We start from the raw sequence: 19,291 nt of genomic DNA, 5'->3' as shown, positions 1-19,291 counted from the left end.
TTTTTTTTTTTTTTTTTCCATACTAAGATGATAACTAATATAGCTGGAAAATGGTGCTTCTCACAGTATTATTATTATATGGATAAGAATCATTATTGCTTTAGTGAAAGTAATTCTCTAGTAGTCTGATTTTTGTGTTGATTCCTGTAGGTACTGAGTCATCTCTCACCCACTGGCAAGGTCACTGATGATCATATTCGCAGCCTTTTCTTTGGAGACTACTTGAAGCCAGACAGTAATGTAAAAGCATATGATGAAATCACAGACTTGAAGCAACTGACAGTTGTGATGGAATCCTACCTGGAGGAATACAACAATACCAGCAGAGCACCAATGCCCTTAGTCATGTTCAAGTTTGCTATTGAGCATATCTCAAGGATATGCAGGGTACTGAAACAGGATAATGGACATCTTTTGTTGGTGGGCATTGGTGGAAGTGGTCGACAAAGTGCTACCAAGCTAGCCACCTATATGAGTGCTTTTGAACTCTTTCAAATTGAAATTACAAAGTCCTATGGAGTCAGTGAGTGGAAAGAAGATATTAAACGAGTCATGCTGAAGGCTGGTGTTGGTAACAAGAACGTTTCCTTTTTGTTCTGTGATAATCAAATAAAGGATGAAGCATTTATAGAAGACATCAACATGCTTTTAAATACTGGTGATTTGCCTAATATCTTTGCTGCTGATGAGAAGGCTGAAATTGTTGAGAAAATGCAAAGTGCATCAAGGATTGGGAGTGAGAAAATTGAAGCTACTCCGCTTGCTATGTACAATTTCTTTATTGAAAGGGTGAAGAAAAATTTACATATTGTCTTAGGTCTGTATATAATGCATTATTTCCTAGAATGGTTTTTCTGCTTCCTAGCTGCAGAATAAGTTAGATAATAATTGTGGTGTTCTTGCTGTGTTTTTATATTTTTCCAGCAATGAGCCCTATTGGTGATGCGTTTCGGAATCGATTACGGATGTTCCCGTCTCTGATAAACTGTTGCACCATTGACTGGTTCCAAACCTGGCCTGCAGATGCTTTGGAAATGGTTGCTAACAAGTTCATAGAGGATGTTGAACTTGAAGATGACATTAGAAAAGAGTATGAGTTTATTTGTCAAGAAACATGATGCAAATGTTTACCTCCCCATATCAGGCCTGCGTGACCAGGACACTGTGTGTATAAGTGGGCCAGGCTGAATCACCTCTTTGACTACAGTGCGAGTCAAAGGCATCTGGATATACATATCAGACCATGCTCTTTGAAAGAGCATTTGAAAATCTGAAAAATATTTCATGTAGTAGGGAAAAATAATTCTGCCTTCACTTATACTGATAAGATTTCATAGACTTAAAATAATTTTCTCATTATTAATTGATATAAAGAGAGATGATATTTACACAGTAACATAAAAAATTTTTCTCTAGGGTTGTGTCAATGTGCAAATATTTCCAAGAAAGTGTGAGAGAGCTCTCCATCAGCTATTACAGTACACTGCGAAGGCACAACTATGTAACACCAACATCGTACCTAGAGCTGATTCTTACCTTTAAAACTCTGCTGATTAGCAAAAGGCAAGAAGTTGACACCATGAGAAATCGTTATCTAACAGGGCTTGAAAAACTTGACTTTGCATCTTCACAAGTAAGTCTCAGTAAAAACACTGAACATATGGCATATGCATACTTTAGTAGAAGGGCTGCATAAGTGGAATCAAACTTACAGAAATAAAACTTATTAAATTCCTTCTTCACTGTATTCAGGATGCTGTTGATAACTTTCTATAGAAGGCCATCCAGAAAAGTGAGGTTACTGCTTAGTCATTTTAACTTCAGATAATAGCACTTAATATAGAAAGCTACACGAAGCTCATGGTACTCATTGAGTATTAAAGGGAAAAAAGTAACAGATACACTTATTTTCTCAAAACCTTATATATAAAAACTATTCCTTGGCTTCTTTGTAAAACAGGAAGAAGTTGAAGAACATTGTAAATCCTTAAAAAAACATTGATTCCCCAATGGATTCCCAGTGGGAGATTGATTGGGGTCCATGTAAACAGCCCCCCTTTCATGCATCTAATCCAGGAATTGAGCTTCCCAATGCAAAGTAGTGAAGCTTCCAGGCACTGTCCTGACAAAGAACATCTAGTGCAGGGCTGTTGCTGTCTCTAAGTCTGTGTTACAGTCATAGTTTCTTTTGGATTCAGTTTTTCCACTTGTGCAATAAAAGATTATTTGGGGTTCTAGAAACTGAAACTGACAGCGAAGAAAAAAATACAATTGATCAGTTTATTTCTCATGATTGAAATTAAGTGGATCATAAAGAAGGAATCATGGATGATTACAAATACTCCTTTTTAAAATTCAGTTCCTTTCAATAAAACAGCTCTTACTAAAAATAGGTCAGAGGACTATTTTAATAATTATTCAAAGTCTGATGTCCCTTTTTCACTTGTTTAATGTTTTCTCATCTTTCTCCCTAAGACATCAAGAGTGTGAAGTGTGTGCAGGTGTTTACAAGGATTTCCTCTTGATTTCCTGTTCATCAGGTTGCAGAGATGCAGAAAGAACTGACTGCTCTTCAGCCTGAACTGATTCGAACTTCTGCAGAAACAGAGAAAATGATGATCCAGATTGAAAAAGAAACAGCTGAAGTAGATGCAAAGAAGGAAATTGTGTCAGCAGATGAAAAAGAGGCTAATGAAGCAGCAGCTGCTGCAAAAGCTATTAAGGTACTGAATGGGGCTTCAGCCTGGAGAGGAATGGGTTTTCAGCATCTTTGTATTCTGATGTGTTAATGAGATGAATTAGATGTTCCTGTTATAAAGAAGGTAAATTTTGGCTGCTTAGTGTGTGGCTGTTTCACAGTACCTTTATTGGTTCCCATCCCAAAAGATTCATAGCTTTTATTTCTGTAGTAATATACTCTGCTTTTCAGCAGTTGGAGTACTGAGGTTAGACAGGTTCCAGGCCCAGAGATGGTTTGCTTGGGGTTAGGTGAGCTGATGTGTCACAGAGCTGTGTGAAGCCCTGCCAGGCATAACCTAAGAGATGCTGATGCAGCCAGTTGTCTGTAGCACAGAAATCACAGTGGGAAGCTGCAGGATTCCTCAGTATATTTTTGGAGCTAGTTGGAAAGGCCACTGATAAGTAATTACTGAGATCTGGGTATATGATAAAGAATTTAAGCTACTTGGTATATACTTTTTACCCTATCAGTGCTCTTAAATTAAGAGCAATTTTATCTAATCTTTTTTGATTCTCTTCTTCAGACCAGAGAGACTTTGAGCTTGAAAGCTTGACTGGCAATCTCAGGTCTGGGTTGAGCGTATGGAATTTCCTAACTTCTCTACAAACCTTTCCTCTTCAAACTGTGCAGACCAAAGTAGTTTCCTCTCCAAGAAGCACAATGTTGTGGAGACTTCTTATTAAATACTTCCAGGCAGAGAGCGTTCTGTGGAACTACAGGCATCTCCCCAATGTCTTGACAGGATGAATGCGAAGGAGACCTTGCAGAGGCCATGCCAGCTCTGGAGGCAGCACTTGCAGCTCTTGATACCCTGAATCCGTCAGATATTTCTCTTGTGAAGTCCATGCAGAATCCACCTGGTCCTGTTAAGCTTGTCATGGAGAGTATCTGTGTCATGAAGGGGACTAAACCAGAGAGGAAGCCTGATCCAAATGGCAGTGGTAATGAAGCGTTTGTTATCCCTGCCCCAGGAATGGTTGGGTGCTGTGTGTTGCCCTGGTGGAGCACGTTTTTGTTAGTGATGACTTAGGGCTGTTCTTGATAGCTGAGAGCTTACTTTGCTATTACAGCATCTTGCGCTTGCTTGGCTGCTGCATAAGCTTTGTAGGTATGATCCCAGAGGGCGCAAAGTCACAGTTTCAACTTACTTTGACCCAGTCTTGTGGTATCGTCACCTTGAAAGGCTCCCCTGTAATCCCTGGTGCAAAACAGCACCAGATATGTGGGAGACGGAATCCTGGCTGTCATAGCCATAGGCTACCATTCTAACAAACCCTTTCTTTCTCATGTTACTATTCTGAGACTGCACAGGATTTACAAGGTAGGATAAGAAAGACTTTTACATCGTGTCCCCACATTTCAGCTCTTAATAACAGAAATAAGAGTTCTGTAAATTTGTTTCTCATCCAAAATTGTCGTCTAGATTAGGATGTAGTGCCTTTGTATAGGTATTGATTTGTCTAATAAACTATGGTAAGAAAGACTGCATAATAATTTGTTTCCCTTGTAGAGGTAGAATTAATGTGTAATTAATAATTAATTCAAAATTTCAATGAGTATTAGTGATACTGAAGTTCCGGACTGAATTTCTTCAGGAGAGGATTTTCACAAAATAGTTGACAGTGCTTGCATAGTAGAATTTGACTGCAAAGTCATGATAATAGTTCTTCCTGTTAAGTTTCAAGTATTTATTTTTCAGTTTGAACATGCGTGACTTAGGCCTGATTTTCATGTTATGTGTAATGCAGGTAAAATGATAGAAGACTACTGGGGGCCCTCTAGAAAAATTCTTGGAGATCTGAAATTCCTGGAGAGCTTGAAGTCATATGACAAGGATAATATTCCTCCAACTGTAATGAAGAGAATTAGAGAGAGGTTTATTGATCATCCAGATTTTCAGCCAGCTGTCATTAAAAATGTCTCATCAGCCTGTGAAGGCCTGTGTAAGTGGGTGCGAGCCATGGAGGTCTATGACCGTGTTGCAAAAGTGGTTGCCCCGAAACGTGAACGTTTGAGAACTGCAGAAGAGTTACTGGATGTTCAGATGCAGAAGCTAAAAACAAAGCAAGCGGAACTTAAGAAGGTTGTTGATCGCCTCCAAGCTTTGAATGATGATTTTGAAAGCATGAATGACCGGAAGAGAGAGTTAGAAAATAATATCGAACTCTGCTCACAAAAGCTTGTGAGAGCCGAGCAGCTCATTAGTGGTCTTGGTGGAGAGAAAGATAGGTGGACAGAAGCTGTACGGTTACTGAGAATCCGGTACACAGACCTCACAGGAGATGTGTTGTTATCTTCGGGAACTGTGGCTTATCTGGGAGCCTTCACTGTAGACTACCGCTTACAGTGCCAAAAGCAATGGCAGATTCTGTGCAGTGAGAAGAACATACCGTGCTCCAGTGATTTTACCTTAAGTAACACTCTGGGGGATCCAGTCAAAATCCGTGCGTGGCAGATTGCTGGGTTGCCAATTGATTCTTTTTCCGTTGACAATGGCATAATTGTTTCGAACTCAAGGAGATGGGCTTTAATGATAGATCCTCAAAGGCAAGCTAACAGGTGGGTGAAGAATATGGAGAAAGCCAACAAGCTGTCAGTTATCAAATTATCTGACGCACATTATGTTAGGACATTAGAAAATGCTATTCAGCTTGGAACACCTGTCCTGCTGGAAAATATTGGAGAAGAATTAGATGCTTTCATAGAACCCATCTTACTAAAGCTAACATTCAAACAACAAGGAGTAGAATACATGAAATTGGGGGAAAATATAATTGAATATTCAAGAGATTTCAGGTTTTACATAACAACCCGTTTAAGAAATCCTCATTATCTTCCTGAAGTGGCTGTTAAAGTTTGTCTGCTCAACTTCATGATTACACCGTTGGGTCTTCAGGACCAGCTTCTTGGAATTGTAGCTGCGGAGGAAAAGCCTGAACTAGAAGAAAAGAAAAATAAACTGATTGTAGAAAGTGCGGCTAACAAGAAACAATTAAAGGAAATAGAAGACAAAATCCTGGAAGTCCTTTCCAAGTCAGAAGGAAACATCTTAGAAGATGAAACAGCAATAAACATTTTGTCTTCATCCAAAGAGTTATCTGAAGAAATCTCTGAAAAGCAAGAAGTTGCCTCAGCAACTGAAATGCAGATAGATTCTACTCGAGTGGGGTACAAGCCCGTTGCTGTTCATTCGGCTGTTGTCTTCTTCTGCATCTCAGATCTGGCAAACATTGAACCCATGTACCAGTATTCGTTGACTTGGTTCGTTAACTTGTATGTTCAGTCCATTGCTAAAAGCAAAAAGAGTGAAGATCTAGAAGAGAGGATTAAAAATATAATAGAGCATTTCACAACAAGCATCTATAGCAACGTCTGTCGCTCACTGTTTGAGAAGGATAAGCTGTTATTCTCTCTCCTCCTGACAGTGGGCATAATGAAGGGAAGAGGCCAAATAGATGATGAAGTGTGGCGTTTCCTACTGACAGGAGGAGTTGCTCTTGACAACCCTCATCCCAACCCGGCTCCAGATTGGCTCTCTGACAAATCCTGGGCAGAGCTCGTGCGTGCATCTTGTCTGAGAAACCTTCAGGGCCTGATGGAACACGTAAGAGAGAATTTTTCAAAGTGGAAACGAGTCTATGACTCTGCAAGGCCCCACGAAGAAAATTTCCCAGATGCGTGGAGCACACTGACGGGGCTGGATCGTATGGTGATTCTCAGGTGCTTCAGGCCTGACAAAATAGTTCCAGCAGTGCAGGAGTTCATCGTAGAAAACATGGGAAGGACGTTTATTGAACCGCCTACTTTCGATCTTGGACGAAGCTACAGTGATTCCAGTTGTTGTGCCCCTTTGATTTTTGTGTTATCACCAGGTGCTGACCCCATGGCAGGTGAGATTGATACTGAAAACTTTTTTTTTTTTTTTTTGGCTAATTAAATGACACTGAGTTGTGAATAAACTGTTAGTAGCATAGGCCTCACTGCCTGACCTTTAAACATCTGTAAGGCATAACACCAGCAGTGATAGAACAGAAGAGCTTACATCTAGCTATATATATAAAATGATAGTAAAATTGCTGGAGTGGGGTGAAGGAAATGGTGATGCCGTATCTGGGTCTGTGAGCAGTGGTTCAGAAGTCCAGAATTTCTTAACATCCACACCAGTTCATTATTCATGCTTACACTATGGTTCCTCTCGTGTGAGTCTGGGACTTGTCCCCTTCTGAAAGTTTCCTCACTCTGTTACTGAGTAAATGGTGTATATGACCACATTAAAAACACATCTCTTAAATGGCCTTTAAGAAATAACCACCTCATTTATTTTTAAACCTGGTTTTCTGCCCAAAGGATTGTAATATCAGCTGTACTATAAGGATTTCCAGGAGGTACTGGCTTGAGCAGCAAAGTAAGAGATACTTACAGCCCACAGCTAAAGGCTCAGTTCGCAGCTCAACCCCATATCAGACTGTGCCCATGAAAGAGCAGGGAGCAGTGCAGGCTGGAGCTGAGCACTGGGGGCTGAAGAGGAGGCTGGGCATTTAGCCTGGCTGCCAGTTATTTTTGTAGTGTTACTTTGTTGTACATCTGAATTTCAGCACATGCCTGAGAAAAACAGGGCTGATGTAGTTTTGGGTGCTACCTGTGGGTTGTTGAGGTGTTGCTTTGCTTTGCTTTTTTTCTTTTTTTCAGCTGAGTAGAATATCTGTTGGCCTTTACTCCGTTAATACTTGTTCCATTATGAAAACAATAAGTATAACATGGATCTAGTTTCTAATGGACTTTGTCTGTCTGTCTTTGCATGTGCACAACTTGCCATCGTAGCTTTGCTAAAATTTGCTGACGATGTTGGCATGGGAGGTGCAAACATTCAGACTGTTTCGCTTGGACAAGGTCAGGGCCCAATAGCAGCCAACGTGATCTGCCAGGCAGTCACTGTCGGGAGCTGGGTGGTGTTGCAGAACTGCCATCTTGCAACCAGCTGGATGCCTGCTTTGGAGAAAATCTGCGAGGAAGTGATAGTGCCTGAGAGCACCAATGATAAGTTCCGGTAAGGGGTTTAGTTCTTTTTACATCAGCATTTCTTGTTTGCTGAAGGCCCCAGCAAAAAGAAATGAAGCCTGTTCTGTGTGAACAGCTGCTTACAACATTCATATTGTTTGATGTGTAGTGATAAAGTAAAGATACCTAATTGGGATGTCATCTTTTCTACTTCTTTGATATACTCTACTTTATGCTGCATTTATAGAGATGTAGATGTTCTCATTATAGCTAAACAAGTAATAAACCCCTTAGTTTGCTGAAAATCAATACTGGGGAGTTGTCAGTATTGGTGACTTTTGAATAATGAGCATTTTGATTTTTTTTGCAGACTGTGGTTAACCAGTTATCCATCAGCAGAATTTCCTGTTAGTATTCTCCAGAATGGCATCAAAATGACAAATGAACCTCCAAAAGGGGTCAGAGCAAACCTGCTTCGATCGTACCTCAATGATCCCATCTCTGACACCGCATTCTTTAGCAGTTGCCAAAAGCCAGAAATGTGGCAAAAACTGTTGTTTGGTCTTTGCTTTTTTCATGCTGTTGTGCAGGAAAGGAGAAACTTTGGCCCACTGGGTAAGGTTCAGATTATTTTCCAGATTGTTTCACAAAGGTTAGTAGTTTTGAAATGCATTATTTATTATTAAAAAGCAGTATTGTTGTCAGCAGTATTGCAGGAGTGCAATCTATACTGAGCATAATGAGGTTTATAAGCTGTTACCAGTGATTCTTTTCAAGCAAAGTTGCTCTTGAAGCTCCTGTAAATGTTGCCCTGGGGGAGGGTTAGAAAGTATCCATCGTGTCAATAAATCATACCGTATTTGCGTTACATTATAACTCACTAGATTAGTTTATTACTCCACTGTTCAATAAATGCAGTAATTTACTTATCATGTACTTATACATAGTGCTTCTATTCATGTGTGCATGTTTTAAGCAAAGCCAGTGCGTATATTTGCTTGGTGTAAAACTGAAAGTCAGTAGCTGCAGTGTGTTCATAATACAACTGTAAAAGATGTATTTAGGGAGATATTGATTTCTGACATTTTCCATAAAATGCAGAAACATAGGAAATAACAGATTTCGTATTTATGTATATATGTATCTTACACTCTTCATTAGTGTACGTGAAGCTCTCAGCCTTCCATTCTGATCAAATCTGCCTTTATGGTAACAGTGAAGGCTGTGAAATGTTATATTTTCACTGAAAGCCGCTGTCCCTAATCAGCAGCTATTTGCATTAACACAAGGTTGCCAGAATGAATTTAGTCCTCACTGGCTGATGTGGCTGCTAGGGCACACTCCATATTTGAAAAGTTATGGCTGTCAGAAGTCCCCAGAGACTGGAAAAAGGGAACCATCACTTATTCACAAGAAAGGGAGGAAGGAGGACCTGGGGAACTACAGGCTGGCGAGCATCACCTCTGTGCCTGGGAAGACCGTGGAGCAGATCCTCCTGGAAGAGATGCCAAGGCACATAAGGGATGAGCGGGTGATCTGAGACAGCCAGCATGGCTTCACCGAGAGAGGATCGTGCCTGACCCATCTGGTGGCCTTCTGTGATGGAGCGATGGCATCAGCGGCCAAAGGAAGGGCACCTGGTGTCATCTGCCCGGATCCATGCAAGGCCTTCGACGTGGTCCTGCACCGCATCCTCGTCTGTGCGTTGGACAGAGCTGGATCTGAAGGCTGCACTGCTCATGGATAAGGAACTGGTCGGCGCTCACAGCCAGAGCGCTGCGGTCAGTGGCTCTGTGTGCAGTGGAGGCTGACAAGCAGCGTCCCCCAGGGGTCCCTCTTGGGAGCGGTGCTCTTCAGCCAGTGACACAGAGGCTGGCATCGAGTGCACCCTCAGCAGTTTGCTGACGGCACAACAGAAGGGGGGACGGCACCCAGCGGGACCTGGACAGGCTCGAGAAGTGGGCACACGAGAACCTGCTGAGGCTGAGCAAGGCCCAGTGCGGGTGTTGTACTTGGGTCGGGGCAATGCCAGGGGTGTGCAGACTGGGAGAAGAGCTCACAGAGAGCAGCCCTGCGGAGAGGGGCGGGGGGTTGTGCGGGACGAAGAGCTGGACGTGAGCGTGGAAGGCCAACTGCATTCTGGGCTGGGGGGAGAAGGATGGTTGCAGAAATTAACCCATTTTTTGGTTTGTGTTGGGTCTGGGTTTTCCTGGAGGATTCCTTTACCTGGAGCATAGGCCTGTTGTTGGTTTTTTGTTGCTTTTATGTTTATTGTAATGCTACTCTGACTATTGTATGGATAGATGGGCAGATTTTCCAAAAACAGAAATCAGTCAGTTAATTTAAACTCATGTCCTCACTGTCTTCAGATAGCAGAGGATTAGTTGAAGGTAACAAACAGATCTACTTTGGGTAAAACACAATGTTTCAGGAGTGGGTAGTGCCAGATACCTGTGCTGATATTTTACTTGCACAAAGAGCCTGGGGATACAATCCTGTTACAGAATGGTATTGCTCACCAGGCTGTTAGTTATTCTAGTGAATGCCAGGGCATTCACTATTCACCTTGGTATTGTCTGCAAGTTGTGATCTTCAGCTCTACGATAGCAATGTTACACCAGTTCCGTTGTTTCCTAAGTGCGGTTTTCAGCACAGGGCAGCATTCATTCACCCCATGTATCTTTCCTGTATTGGACAGGTTGGAATATTCCATATGAGTTCAACGAGTCTGACCTCAGGATCAGCATGCAGCAGATCCACATGTTTTTGAATGAATATGAAGAAGTCCCCTTTGAAGCTCTGACATATCTAACAGGTATAGGCGTTGTGCCCTCTAACGCGTTCTGACTTTGTACCAGCTGAAAGTACCTAGCTGTGATGAACTATGAGTGCTTGATAAATGTAGCAGCTTCCATTCGGGTTTACTTTCTTGGCCTTCCACATAACGGCAAGGTGAATCCCAGACCTTCAGATTTCATGGCTGTCTTGGCTTATGTGTGGCTGCAGAGTTACTCCTGGTCCAGCAGACCTCCTGGTCTTCGCTTCATGTGTCAGATCAAGCAGTGACTGGCCTGTGCTTCACTGCAGCTGGTTGTGTGTCAGACCCTGACACAGAAAGCATTGGTGGTTGGCTGTAGGGTAGGATGTGGTTGTCCTCTCAGTTTAAAGCAGTGGGCGTTGACCTGGGTAAGTAATTTTGTTGCTGTGACAGTTGGCTTTCTCCAGAAAGGTTGTTGATACCTCCTTTGTCGGCTTTATAAAGATAATTCCTGGTTTTTGCAATTGTTACAATTAGCTTTGTGAAAAATAAAGTAGTTAGTCATCATTTAAGTAGTAACTTTTAGCTGTTTCCTCTACTTTATATCAGTGCAAACCTCCCCTCATTGCTTCTTCATTACTGAGGGTCTCTCCCACCTATTCTGTATATTGATGATCCCTTTTCTACCGTCTGGTGCATAATCAGCTCTGAGTTTGTGTGAACGGATCAAGACAAGGATCAGCTATACAGCACTGCTCAGATCTTGACAGTTCTAAAAATTCTTAAAGCAAAAGAGATGTCACTTGAAACATGTCATTATTCACTGCAACATAAGCAGCAGTTTCTTAAACCAACTCGGTGTTCCTTATAAATGTTACCACTGAGATACTCAGTTTGGGTCCACAGTCCCAAAGATGTTAAAGTGCATAATCCCATTGAATCCAAAGATTTTAGTTACCATAATTCTGTTGATTCAGTGGTACCTAAAAACTTCTGAGGATCTGGAACCTCAGGATTTCAACTTACTAGTGGTGTACATTAATGTAAAATAATTTTTATTTGTTCATTAAATTTAATCTTTTCGTTCTGGTTTTCTCTGTCCTTTCCCAGGGGAATGTAACTATGGTGGGAGAGTAACAGATGATAAAGACAGGCGGCTTCTCCTGTCCCTTCTGTCTACAGTCTACAACAAGGATATAGAACAGGACAAGTACATGCTTGCACCTGGAGGTGACTACTATATCCCACCACATGGTCCATATGAGGTGAGGAGACAGCATGTGTAAATTCTCTCTTTAATTGTTGGGGAAAAGCTCATCTACGCTACACTTCGATACACTGAATACAGTAAATAAATATACAGGAAATAAAAACATGAGGTTGCAAAGCCATGCCAGACTGCATCTATGGAATATGAATTTGGTACTTAATATTTAGCACAAGGCAGTGGAGATGGAGTGATATATTCCAGTATTCTGATCAAGTTGTTGTGGAGAGCAACTACTGTGCAGATTTGCAGCACACTTCTGAAAAGATGACAGGAGCAAGGCTTCAGGATTGTACAGGTCCTTCGTGGGACCACTTATGCCTTGATAGCAGTGATCACAGTGAGACGGTAGGAAGGCAGGCATGTATTCCATGTTTGGCCTCTTTTTCCCTTCTGCTGATGTCTCAGAGTTCACCAGTAGATGGGATTGGAACACAGTTGTTAAGCCTGCAGTTGTAAGCACTCCTTGCATTTGCTTTTTGTTGCATTTCTTTCTTTTGCTACTTATGTGAGAGTAGAAGGACTCGGTGAGTCTCTGAACCATTCAAAGCTGCTGTGTGGACTGGATAAATCAATTCCTGAATGATTTAGGTGGGGGCTTAAATTTGTGTTTCTACATGGGAAAGTTCTAACCAAGTTGGATGTACTGATCATTTATGGATATATCACTGCCTGAATTCTGTTATTTGAATGTTTCTTTTACAGTCTTACATTGAATACCTAAGGAGCTTACCAAGTGTGACACACCCTGAGGTATTTGGGCTTCATGAGAATGCAGACATTACCAAGGATACCCAGGAGACTAACCAGCTTTTCAGCGGAGTGCTCCTGACTTTGCCAAGGGTGGCAGCAGGAGGCGGCAGGTCCCCTCAGGTAACAGGGGGAACAATCAACTCGCAGCCTGGGAAGGTGCTCGTGCCTCATGTGCCCCACATCTCAGAGAACCCTACACCTCCCATCACATGAGTGTTACGTAGGTGTGTAGGGAACAGGGGGTGGGTTGTAGAGAAGCAGATGTGGACTGAAAGAACTTGGATTGAAATGGGTGTACTGAGGTGTGCTGACACTACACAGCAGCGTCTGGTTGAGTAGAACATGTGGTTTGAGTGGGAAAGTTTCTGTCATCTGTCACATTTTAAAATAACAGCGAAGTGCTGCATTTCAGTCATGAATTGTAGGTAGAGCCCAATTTGCAAGCTGGTGAAGAATCTCTGGTGAAGTCGCATCCTTCCTGAGGCACTTTTACAGCAGGACACTGATTGCAGTCTGCCTTTTTCAGCAGTGGAAGTTCTTGCACTGGCCTGGCCTCGTCTAGCAGTGATTGACTGTCCGAGCTATTCTCGCTAAGGGGCAGCCTCTTGAGGGCCAGGAAGTACCGAGCCTATCGGTCACCAGGCATGCAGTGTAATAGCAGGAGGCAGAAGGTCTTCCCAGTGAAGGCTGTGCTTTAATGGCTCTTTCACTCCTATGTTATTGCTCTTTGAGTGTTCGGTTTCTGAGGTATGATTTTCTCTACCCCCTGACCGCTTCGGTTCCTGCAGTCCCAAACTTAACACTGTGTGTGACTTCTGTGGAACAAGGAAAGGGAACCCAAACCTTGCTGTTGTCAGCCCTTCCAGGGGACCTGGCAGTGCAGGTGCTGGGCGCTGCTCTCCTCCCTTTGTTCCGGCAGCTCAGGTTGCTCCAGTCCAGTCTGTGCCCATTTGCTGCAGGTAGATGGCCTTTCACACCCCTCAGATGGGATATCCTGTATTTTATACACATGTGGATTTGTGAGGAAATGAAACCAGTGGAGCCTCATTTCTTGAGAGGGTGCACAGTGATTGCATTCTGATGTGTAATGTGCTGGAAGGAAAGCTGCTCTCATGGCTGGGATGCTCCTGTTGTCTGCCACTCGTTTAGTCCTGCATACCTTTGCTTTTCCTTCATTACGGCAGTAGAGGACTGTGCCTATCTGCTCTGCTGCTCACAGTTACCTAAAACCCTTTTGCAAATTAAATATCAGTTGTCAGTACATTTAAAATCAGTGAGAAAAGGAGCTGCAGGCGCATGCAGAGACAGACAGGCTGGTGTTCAAGAAAGAAAGATCATGAATGCGTTACCTATGTAGTTATACAGCAAAAATGTAAAGTCTGTAGCGTTTCGAGGAATTTAATGAATAGAAGTTCTCATTTACTGCCGATTTGGGATTTCAGAAAACTGTTGAAGATTTGGCACAGGACATCCTATCCAAATTACCAAGTGACTTTGACGTTGAGGAGGTGATGAAGATGTACCCGGTACTTTATGAAGAGTCCATGAATACGGTCCTGAGGCAGGAGCTGATTCGATTCAACAGGTGTGGCTCTGTGTGCTGTGCAGCACTGCTGACATTGAGGAGTGCTCGTATGGGACACTGCTGTAGCTGGAAAACTTTAAGCAGTTAAAAGCTTCTCACAATACATGCTTCTTAAGATGACAGATCATGCTTTGTCTCAACATTATTAAAAAAAAAACGTGAAAGTTGCAGCTAACTGCCTAAACATAAAAACAGTGCCCATGTTCTTGTAGCAAGAACTTAAATCAGAGTTGAATTTATTGTGCTGGAGATGGGGCAGCCTGCTTCCTTCTTTTTAAGTCATGCCCAGGCTCCTCTGTTCCCAGCAGACTGCAATAGCTGCTGTCAGAGCCTTGAAGCTCTTCTCATTTCTTTCTCCCTCCTAACACGGGATTTTTACTGCCTTTCATTTCTGTACATGTGTTTGCTTTTCCCAAGGTAAATAAGTTTTCATTACCATATGTGGGGAAAAAGACTTTCTGACAGGACATTCCCCAGCTTTGTTCAGTCCTTTATTCAAGCTGAAGGTCTATAGCCAGAAAAAAAAGTAAGTAAATGACCAGGTGATGATTTCTGTTTTATCTGAAGGCTTACTCAGGTGGTTCGTAGCAGCCTTGTTAATATTGGCAAAGCCATCAAGGGCCAAGTGTTGATGTCGTCTGAACTTGAAGATGTTTTCAACAGCATGCTAATGGGAAAAGTGCCATCAATGTGGGCTGTCAAATCCTATCCATCCCTGAAGCCCCTGGGGAGCTACGTGTCCGATCTGCTCTGTCGGTTGGGCTTCTTCCAGGTACGCTGAGCTGAGACCAACAGGTAAAGGACGGGCTGGTTGGAAGGTGGGCAGGTGAAACGTCTGCTGCTGTCCTCCCTCAGCAGAACCCAAGAGGCTCTGGGTTGGGAACTGCTGTGCCCTGCATTAATAGCACTGCTCTGTAGGGTGACTCCAGGATTACCTCCTTTGTGCCACTCCAGTGCAGCATTTACTAGTTTTCATTTTCCTTCTTTTAGAAAATGTGTTTTATTTTGCACTGATGCCGTAATGACTGTCCTACTCAAAGGGCACTGACCAGTTATAAACAATCCCATGGAGCATAGCAGGCACTGCTACACGTTACGTGTGTGACTGTAAATCCCTTTCAAGTTCAGTAAGCAGTGGCATCACTTCCACATGCTTTTTGAACAAACTGTTTGATTCTGTGCTCTATCTTCCATTATTTTCCTCACATTCTTAGCACACTGTTTAAATTACTTAAACGTTCAGCTATACCTTAAATAGCTGAGATAGTGAGATGTAGCAAAATTCTGTAGAGGTCACAGAGGAGAAAGCTAAATGGAAGAGAGGAAGATTTGTATGAAGCAGCAGAATTCTGTGTTTGCTGCACTAAAGCACCATATATACTCCCTTAATTTTTTTGCCTCCAGATGGCTTGGAGCAGTGTGTGTATCTCCTGTCCTTGCACTGTTTCTCCTGCTGCCTTCCTGATTTCCCAAATAGACGCTGGCATCTTTTGTGCAGGAGTTATTTCCTCTGTTGGGTTTTTATGTGTTGTCTATAGTGATACACTGTCCTTACAGTGATAGGAAGATAACGTAACCTAAGATAATCTGACCTTTTTTCATGTTAGGAAGTCAGTGTTTAAAAGGATGTAAAATAAGGAATATTGACTTAAAAAAGAAAAAAAAAAAGGAAAAAAAAGACTATATAATGAGTGGCAATACTCTGAGGGTCCAGTCAAGGGTTGGATCTTACTGTGGTATTTGACTGCAACTGTGAAGACGTCTCCTCCTGCTGAATTTCACAGCAAAGCCACAATTTTTTTTGCTTTTTTTTTTTTTTATTCCCCTACGTATTCGACCGCTTTCTCTATATTCAGGATTGGGTCAGCAGTGGGCCACCCACTGTCTTTTGGCTGTCAGGATTCTACTTCACTCAGTCTTTTTTGACGGGGGTTTTACAAAACTATGCCAGAAAATACACCATCCCCATTGACTGCATTGGATTTGAATTTGAGGTAAGAACACGTGGAGGAATTTTGCTCTTCTTGAGCAGCTTGAAAGATGTTCTGGGGCAGCAGGGAATGGAGTTTTCAAAAGAAATCCTATCACAGGATTTAACATACTCAAAATAAATAATAACATTTATATACTCCAAATAAAAGCAAAACAGTGGTTTCTTCATTACAGGTATTGAAACAGGAGGACACGATGGAGAAAATACCAGAAGATGGGGCTTATGTGAAAGGCCTTTTTTTGGAAGGTGCACGATGGGATCGAGAATCCTCGGTGATTGGAGAATCGCTTCCAAAAATCCTATATGATCCCTTGCCCATAATATGGCTGAAGCCCGGAGAAAGTTCCAGATTTCTTCATATGAACATCTATTCCTGCCCAGTGTACAAGACAAGCGCGAGAAGAGGCATCTTATCCACTACTGGCCACTCAACCAACTACGTTCTCTCTGTCGAGCTCCCTTCAGAGCAGCCCCAGAAGCACTGGATAAATCGCGGTGTGGCAGCGCTGTGCCAGCTCGATGACTGAGACAAGTCAATGCACTCTTCATTTGTAACTAAAAGATACGCTTTGTCTCTGGTGGCTGTTTGTTGTTTTTTTATTTTAATTTATTATTACTATTTTGTTTATTTTTAAATACCGCTATTTACTGCTGGCTTTAATACAGCCCCAAATTTCCTACATTTCTTTGGCAGTTCTCACCCCCTGCACAAAAATGAGTAAGTCATAGAATCACTGAATCACTGAGGTTGGAAAATATCTCTGAGATCAGTCCAACCATCCACCTACCACCACCATTTCCCACCAAACCATGTCCCTCAGTACATCTACGCAGTTCCTGAACCCCTTCAGGGGCAGTGGCTCCCCAGTCCCCCTGGGCAGAGCCCATTCCAGCTCCTGACCCCTCTTTCAGAGGAGAAATGTTTCCTGATACCCGGCCTGAACTCCCTGGAACAACTTGAGGCCATTCCCTCACCTTGCTGCTACTATTGGGCCTTTTTGTTTGTTTATCCCCAGATAAAATTGGGCTCAGGGAGTTTTGCTGCTGATTTCAATGGGAATCTAATCCACAACTCTTGCAAATAGGACTTTCTGGATTTGCCTACACCTTGCATCCCGGAGGATGTAGAACAAGGAGCGAGCACTTGAGAACAGTCTCTTCTCAGCACAGTAGTTTTACAACTAATCTTCCACTAGAATGAACTGCCAGAGCTGTTCTGTAAAACAATAATCACTGATACTCCGTGGATATGTGCGTTAGAATTTCCATGGAAGAATTCTGGAAAGCACGTGCAGAAGGAGCCTGCCATTTCCTGGAGCAGCATGCTTGTCTCGTCATCCAGTAGCTATTAAATTTCTGTATTAATGACATACTTATCCCAGGTGCCTGATCAGTGGAGCTAAGTTTCCTTTCTCCCACAGTCTATTGTACCTCGTGTCAGACTAATAATCATCTACTATTTTGTACCAAAGATGGATTCTTAGAATTTTGATATATGCAATTCAAGGGAACAACAGAGATCAAAGCAAACATAAAAAAAAAAATAAAAAAAAAAACCACACACAAAAAACCAACAACCAACAAACCACTGCATCCACTAATTTGGGGTCATATCTTTTTTTCACGGAATTACCTAGCCATAAAGATTAGGAAATACACAAAGATCATCCCCATCCCTGCCTTCGACCCCTACAGCTCAAGCAGGACCGGCAGTACATCAACATGACTGCACAGCTATCACTGGGACAACCTTTCTTGAGAAGAGAATGAGGTTTCAGAAGATCTATAAGATCTTAAGGTAAGGTTAATTAAAATTGGTCTTCTAAAACCACAGTCTTTTCTTAGATTTCATGAAATTAACGGGGATGGTTTCTACTTTTAATATGATTAGAATTCGCTGAAATACAGTACATGCTTTAAAAAAAAAAAAGTCATTACTATGTTTCTGAATAGCTGCATCTGATTGCAGTTATCAGATCAATAACGGATTACTAATGATGCCAATGTGACATCAGAGGGGACAGAGGGATATGAATATGAGGGATATGAACATGAGGGACATCATCTGAAATGACGGCATTGTGAAGGCTTGTGGAGGGTTGAAGAAGGGTAGAAGAGCCTTTTGATTTGTGCTGGGGAGCTTTAGAAGGCTGATTTGGAAGACAGAGTTTTGTGGTTCCTGGTGGTGAAAGAATCATTTGCTTGTAAAAAGCTAAATGGAGCCCTTGGCAGTGAGGGCATGAATGCTGCATAGCCCTTCTTGCCTTTGTTTTGAACTTTAAAAAACAAAGGTCTGATTAGTTGGAGCAGGTTTTTCCTGAGGGAAGAATGTGGAGTAAAATTTCATTGCAAAATACAGTGCTTGGAGATGAACTGGAGTTATGTTTTTTTAATCCACCCTAAGGGATTTAACATTTCTATTTCTTGATATTTCTTGATATTTCTCTCAATGTTAGACTAGCTTCTTTGTGCTGCATTTTTCTTTTGCCTCCCCTGGTGAAACTGTAGCTGTCTCCTTGAAGCGTGAAGTATCTTGTGGGTAAAGCTGGCTCAGAGAAGAAAGGCTGGAAAAGGAGGGTACACTGCAGTGCTTAAATGTGTAGTATGAAGCAGTAGTACATTTAAAACTGTCATTAGGAAAGGATGTTACATGGCAAAGAAAGGTGTAAAAATAGCAGAGGTTACCTGGAGTTAGGGTGTAGTGCATGCAACAAATGTAGCAGCCATGACAACCTTGTTCGGAACCCCATCATTTTTAGAATAATGGAAGTTTGTATGATATTATGATATTTTTCTGACTTCAGCTGCTTCTCTACAGCATTGCAGCTATTCACACGTTTCTGCCAGTTAGGGATGTTAGCAGGTGTTAACCTCTACAACGAAAGTCCCCATTGTAATTCTACTCTACAAGCAAAGCCATCGGTTTAAGCAGTTAGTGCATGGTGTACTTGGAGAGCATAGCTTTGCTGTAGTGGTATAAAGCTGCTATACATTAGGTCTGATTCAGGGGCAATTGTTGGCAGGCCTTGTAGCCTCAATGGCAAAGTTGGTCATCAGAGACTGATGGTTTCCAGTCTTAGTTCTTCCAGACTCTTATCTGCTCAAGTATGACTGAATTTTATCTGTGAGTAAATGGGGCAAATTTTCACTCCAGCAACTGACTGGTGGCAAGAGGCACATAGTCACCTTCCCTACCT

General features: G+C 42.2%; 1 protein-coding gene across 1 annotated transcript in view; it reads left to right on the top strand.

Annotated features, from left to right (window-relative positions):
* The window catches only part of DNAH3 (dynein axonemal heavy chain 3), a 63,035-nt gene extending 46,362 nt beyond the window's left edge, over window positions 1–16,673 (top strand). Inside the window, 15 exon segments of the mRNA XM_010719934.3 lie at window positions 151–817; window positions 925–1,090; window positions 1,417–1,633; window positions 2,541–2,723; window positions 3,483–3,681; window positions 4,489–6,630; window positions 7,562–7,787; window positions 8,109–8,353; window positions 10,437–10,553; window positions 11,607–11,761; window positions 12,469–12,636; window positions 13,959–14,101; window positions 14,669–14,873; window positions 15,958–16,095; window positions 16,268–16,673. Coding sequence (XP_010718236.1) covers window positions 151–817; window positions 925–1,090; window positions 1,417–1,633; window positions 2,541–2,723; window positions 3,483–3,681; window positions 4,489–6,630; window positions 7,562–7,787; window positions 8,109–8,353; window positions 10,437–10,553; window positions 11,607–11,761; window positions 12,469–12,636; window positions 13,959–14,101; window positions 14,669–14,873; window positions 15,958–16,095; window positions 16,268–16,621 — 5,325 coding nt within the window. The 3' untranslated portion in view covers window positions 16,622–16,673.
* Window positions 16,674–19,291: the final 2,618 nt, after the last annotated feature.

Source organism: Meleagris gallopavo, chromosome 16, assembly GCF_000146605.3.
Source record: "Meleagris gallopavo isolate NT-WF06-2002-E0010 breed Aviagen turkey brand Nicholas breeding stock chromosome 16, Turkey_5.1, whole genome shotgun sequence".
NCBI classification, from domain to species: Eukaryota; Metazoa; Chordata; class Aves; order Galliformes; family Phasianidae; genus Meleagris; species Meleagris gallopavo.
The sequence above is the reverse complement of the archived record's forward strand: the minus strand, read 5'-3'. Positions and strand labels throughout refer to the sequence as shown.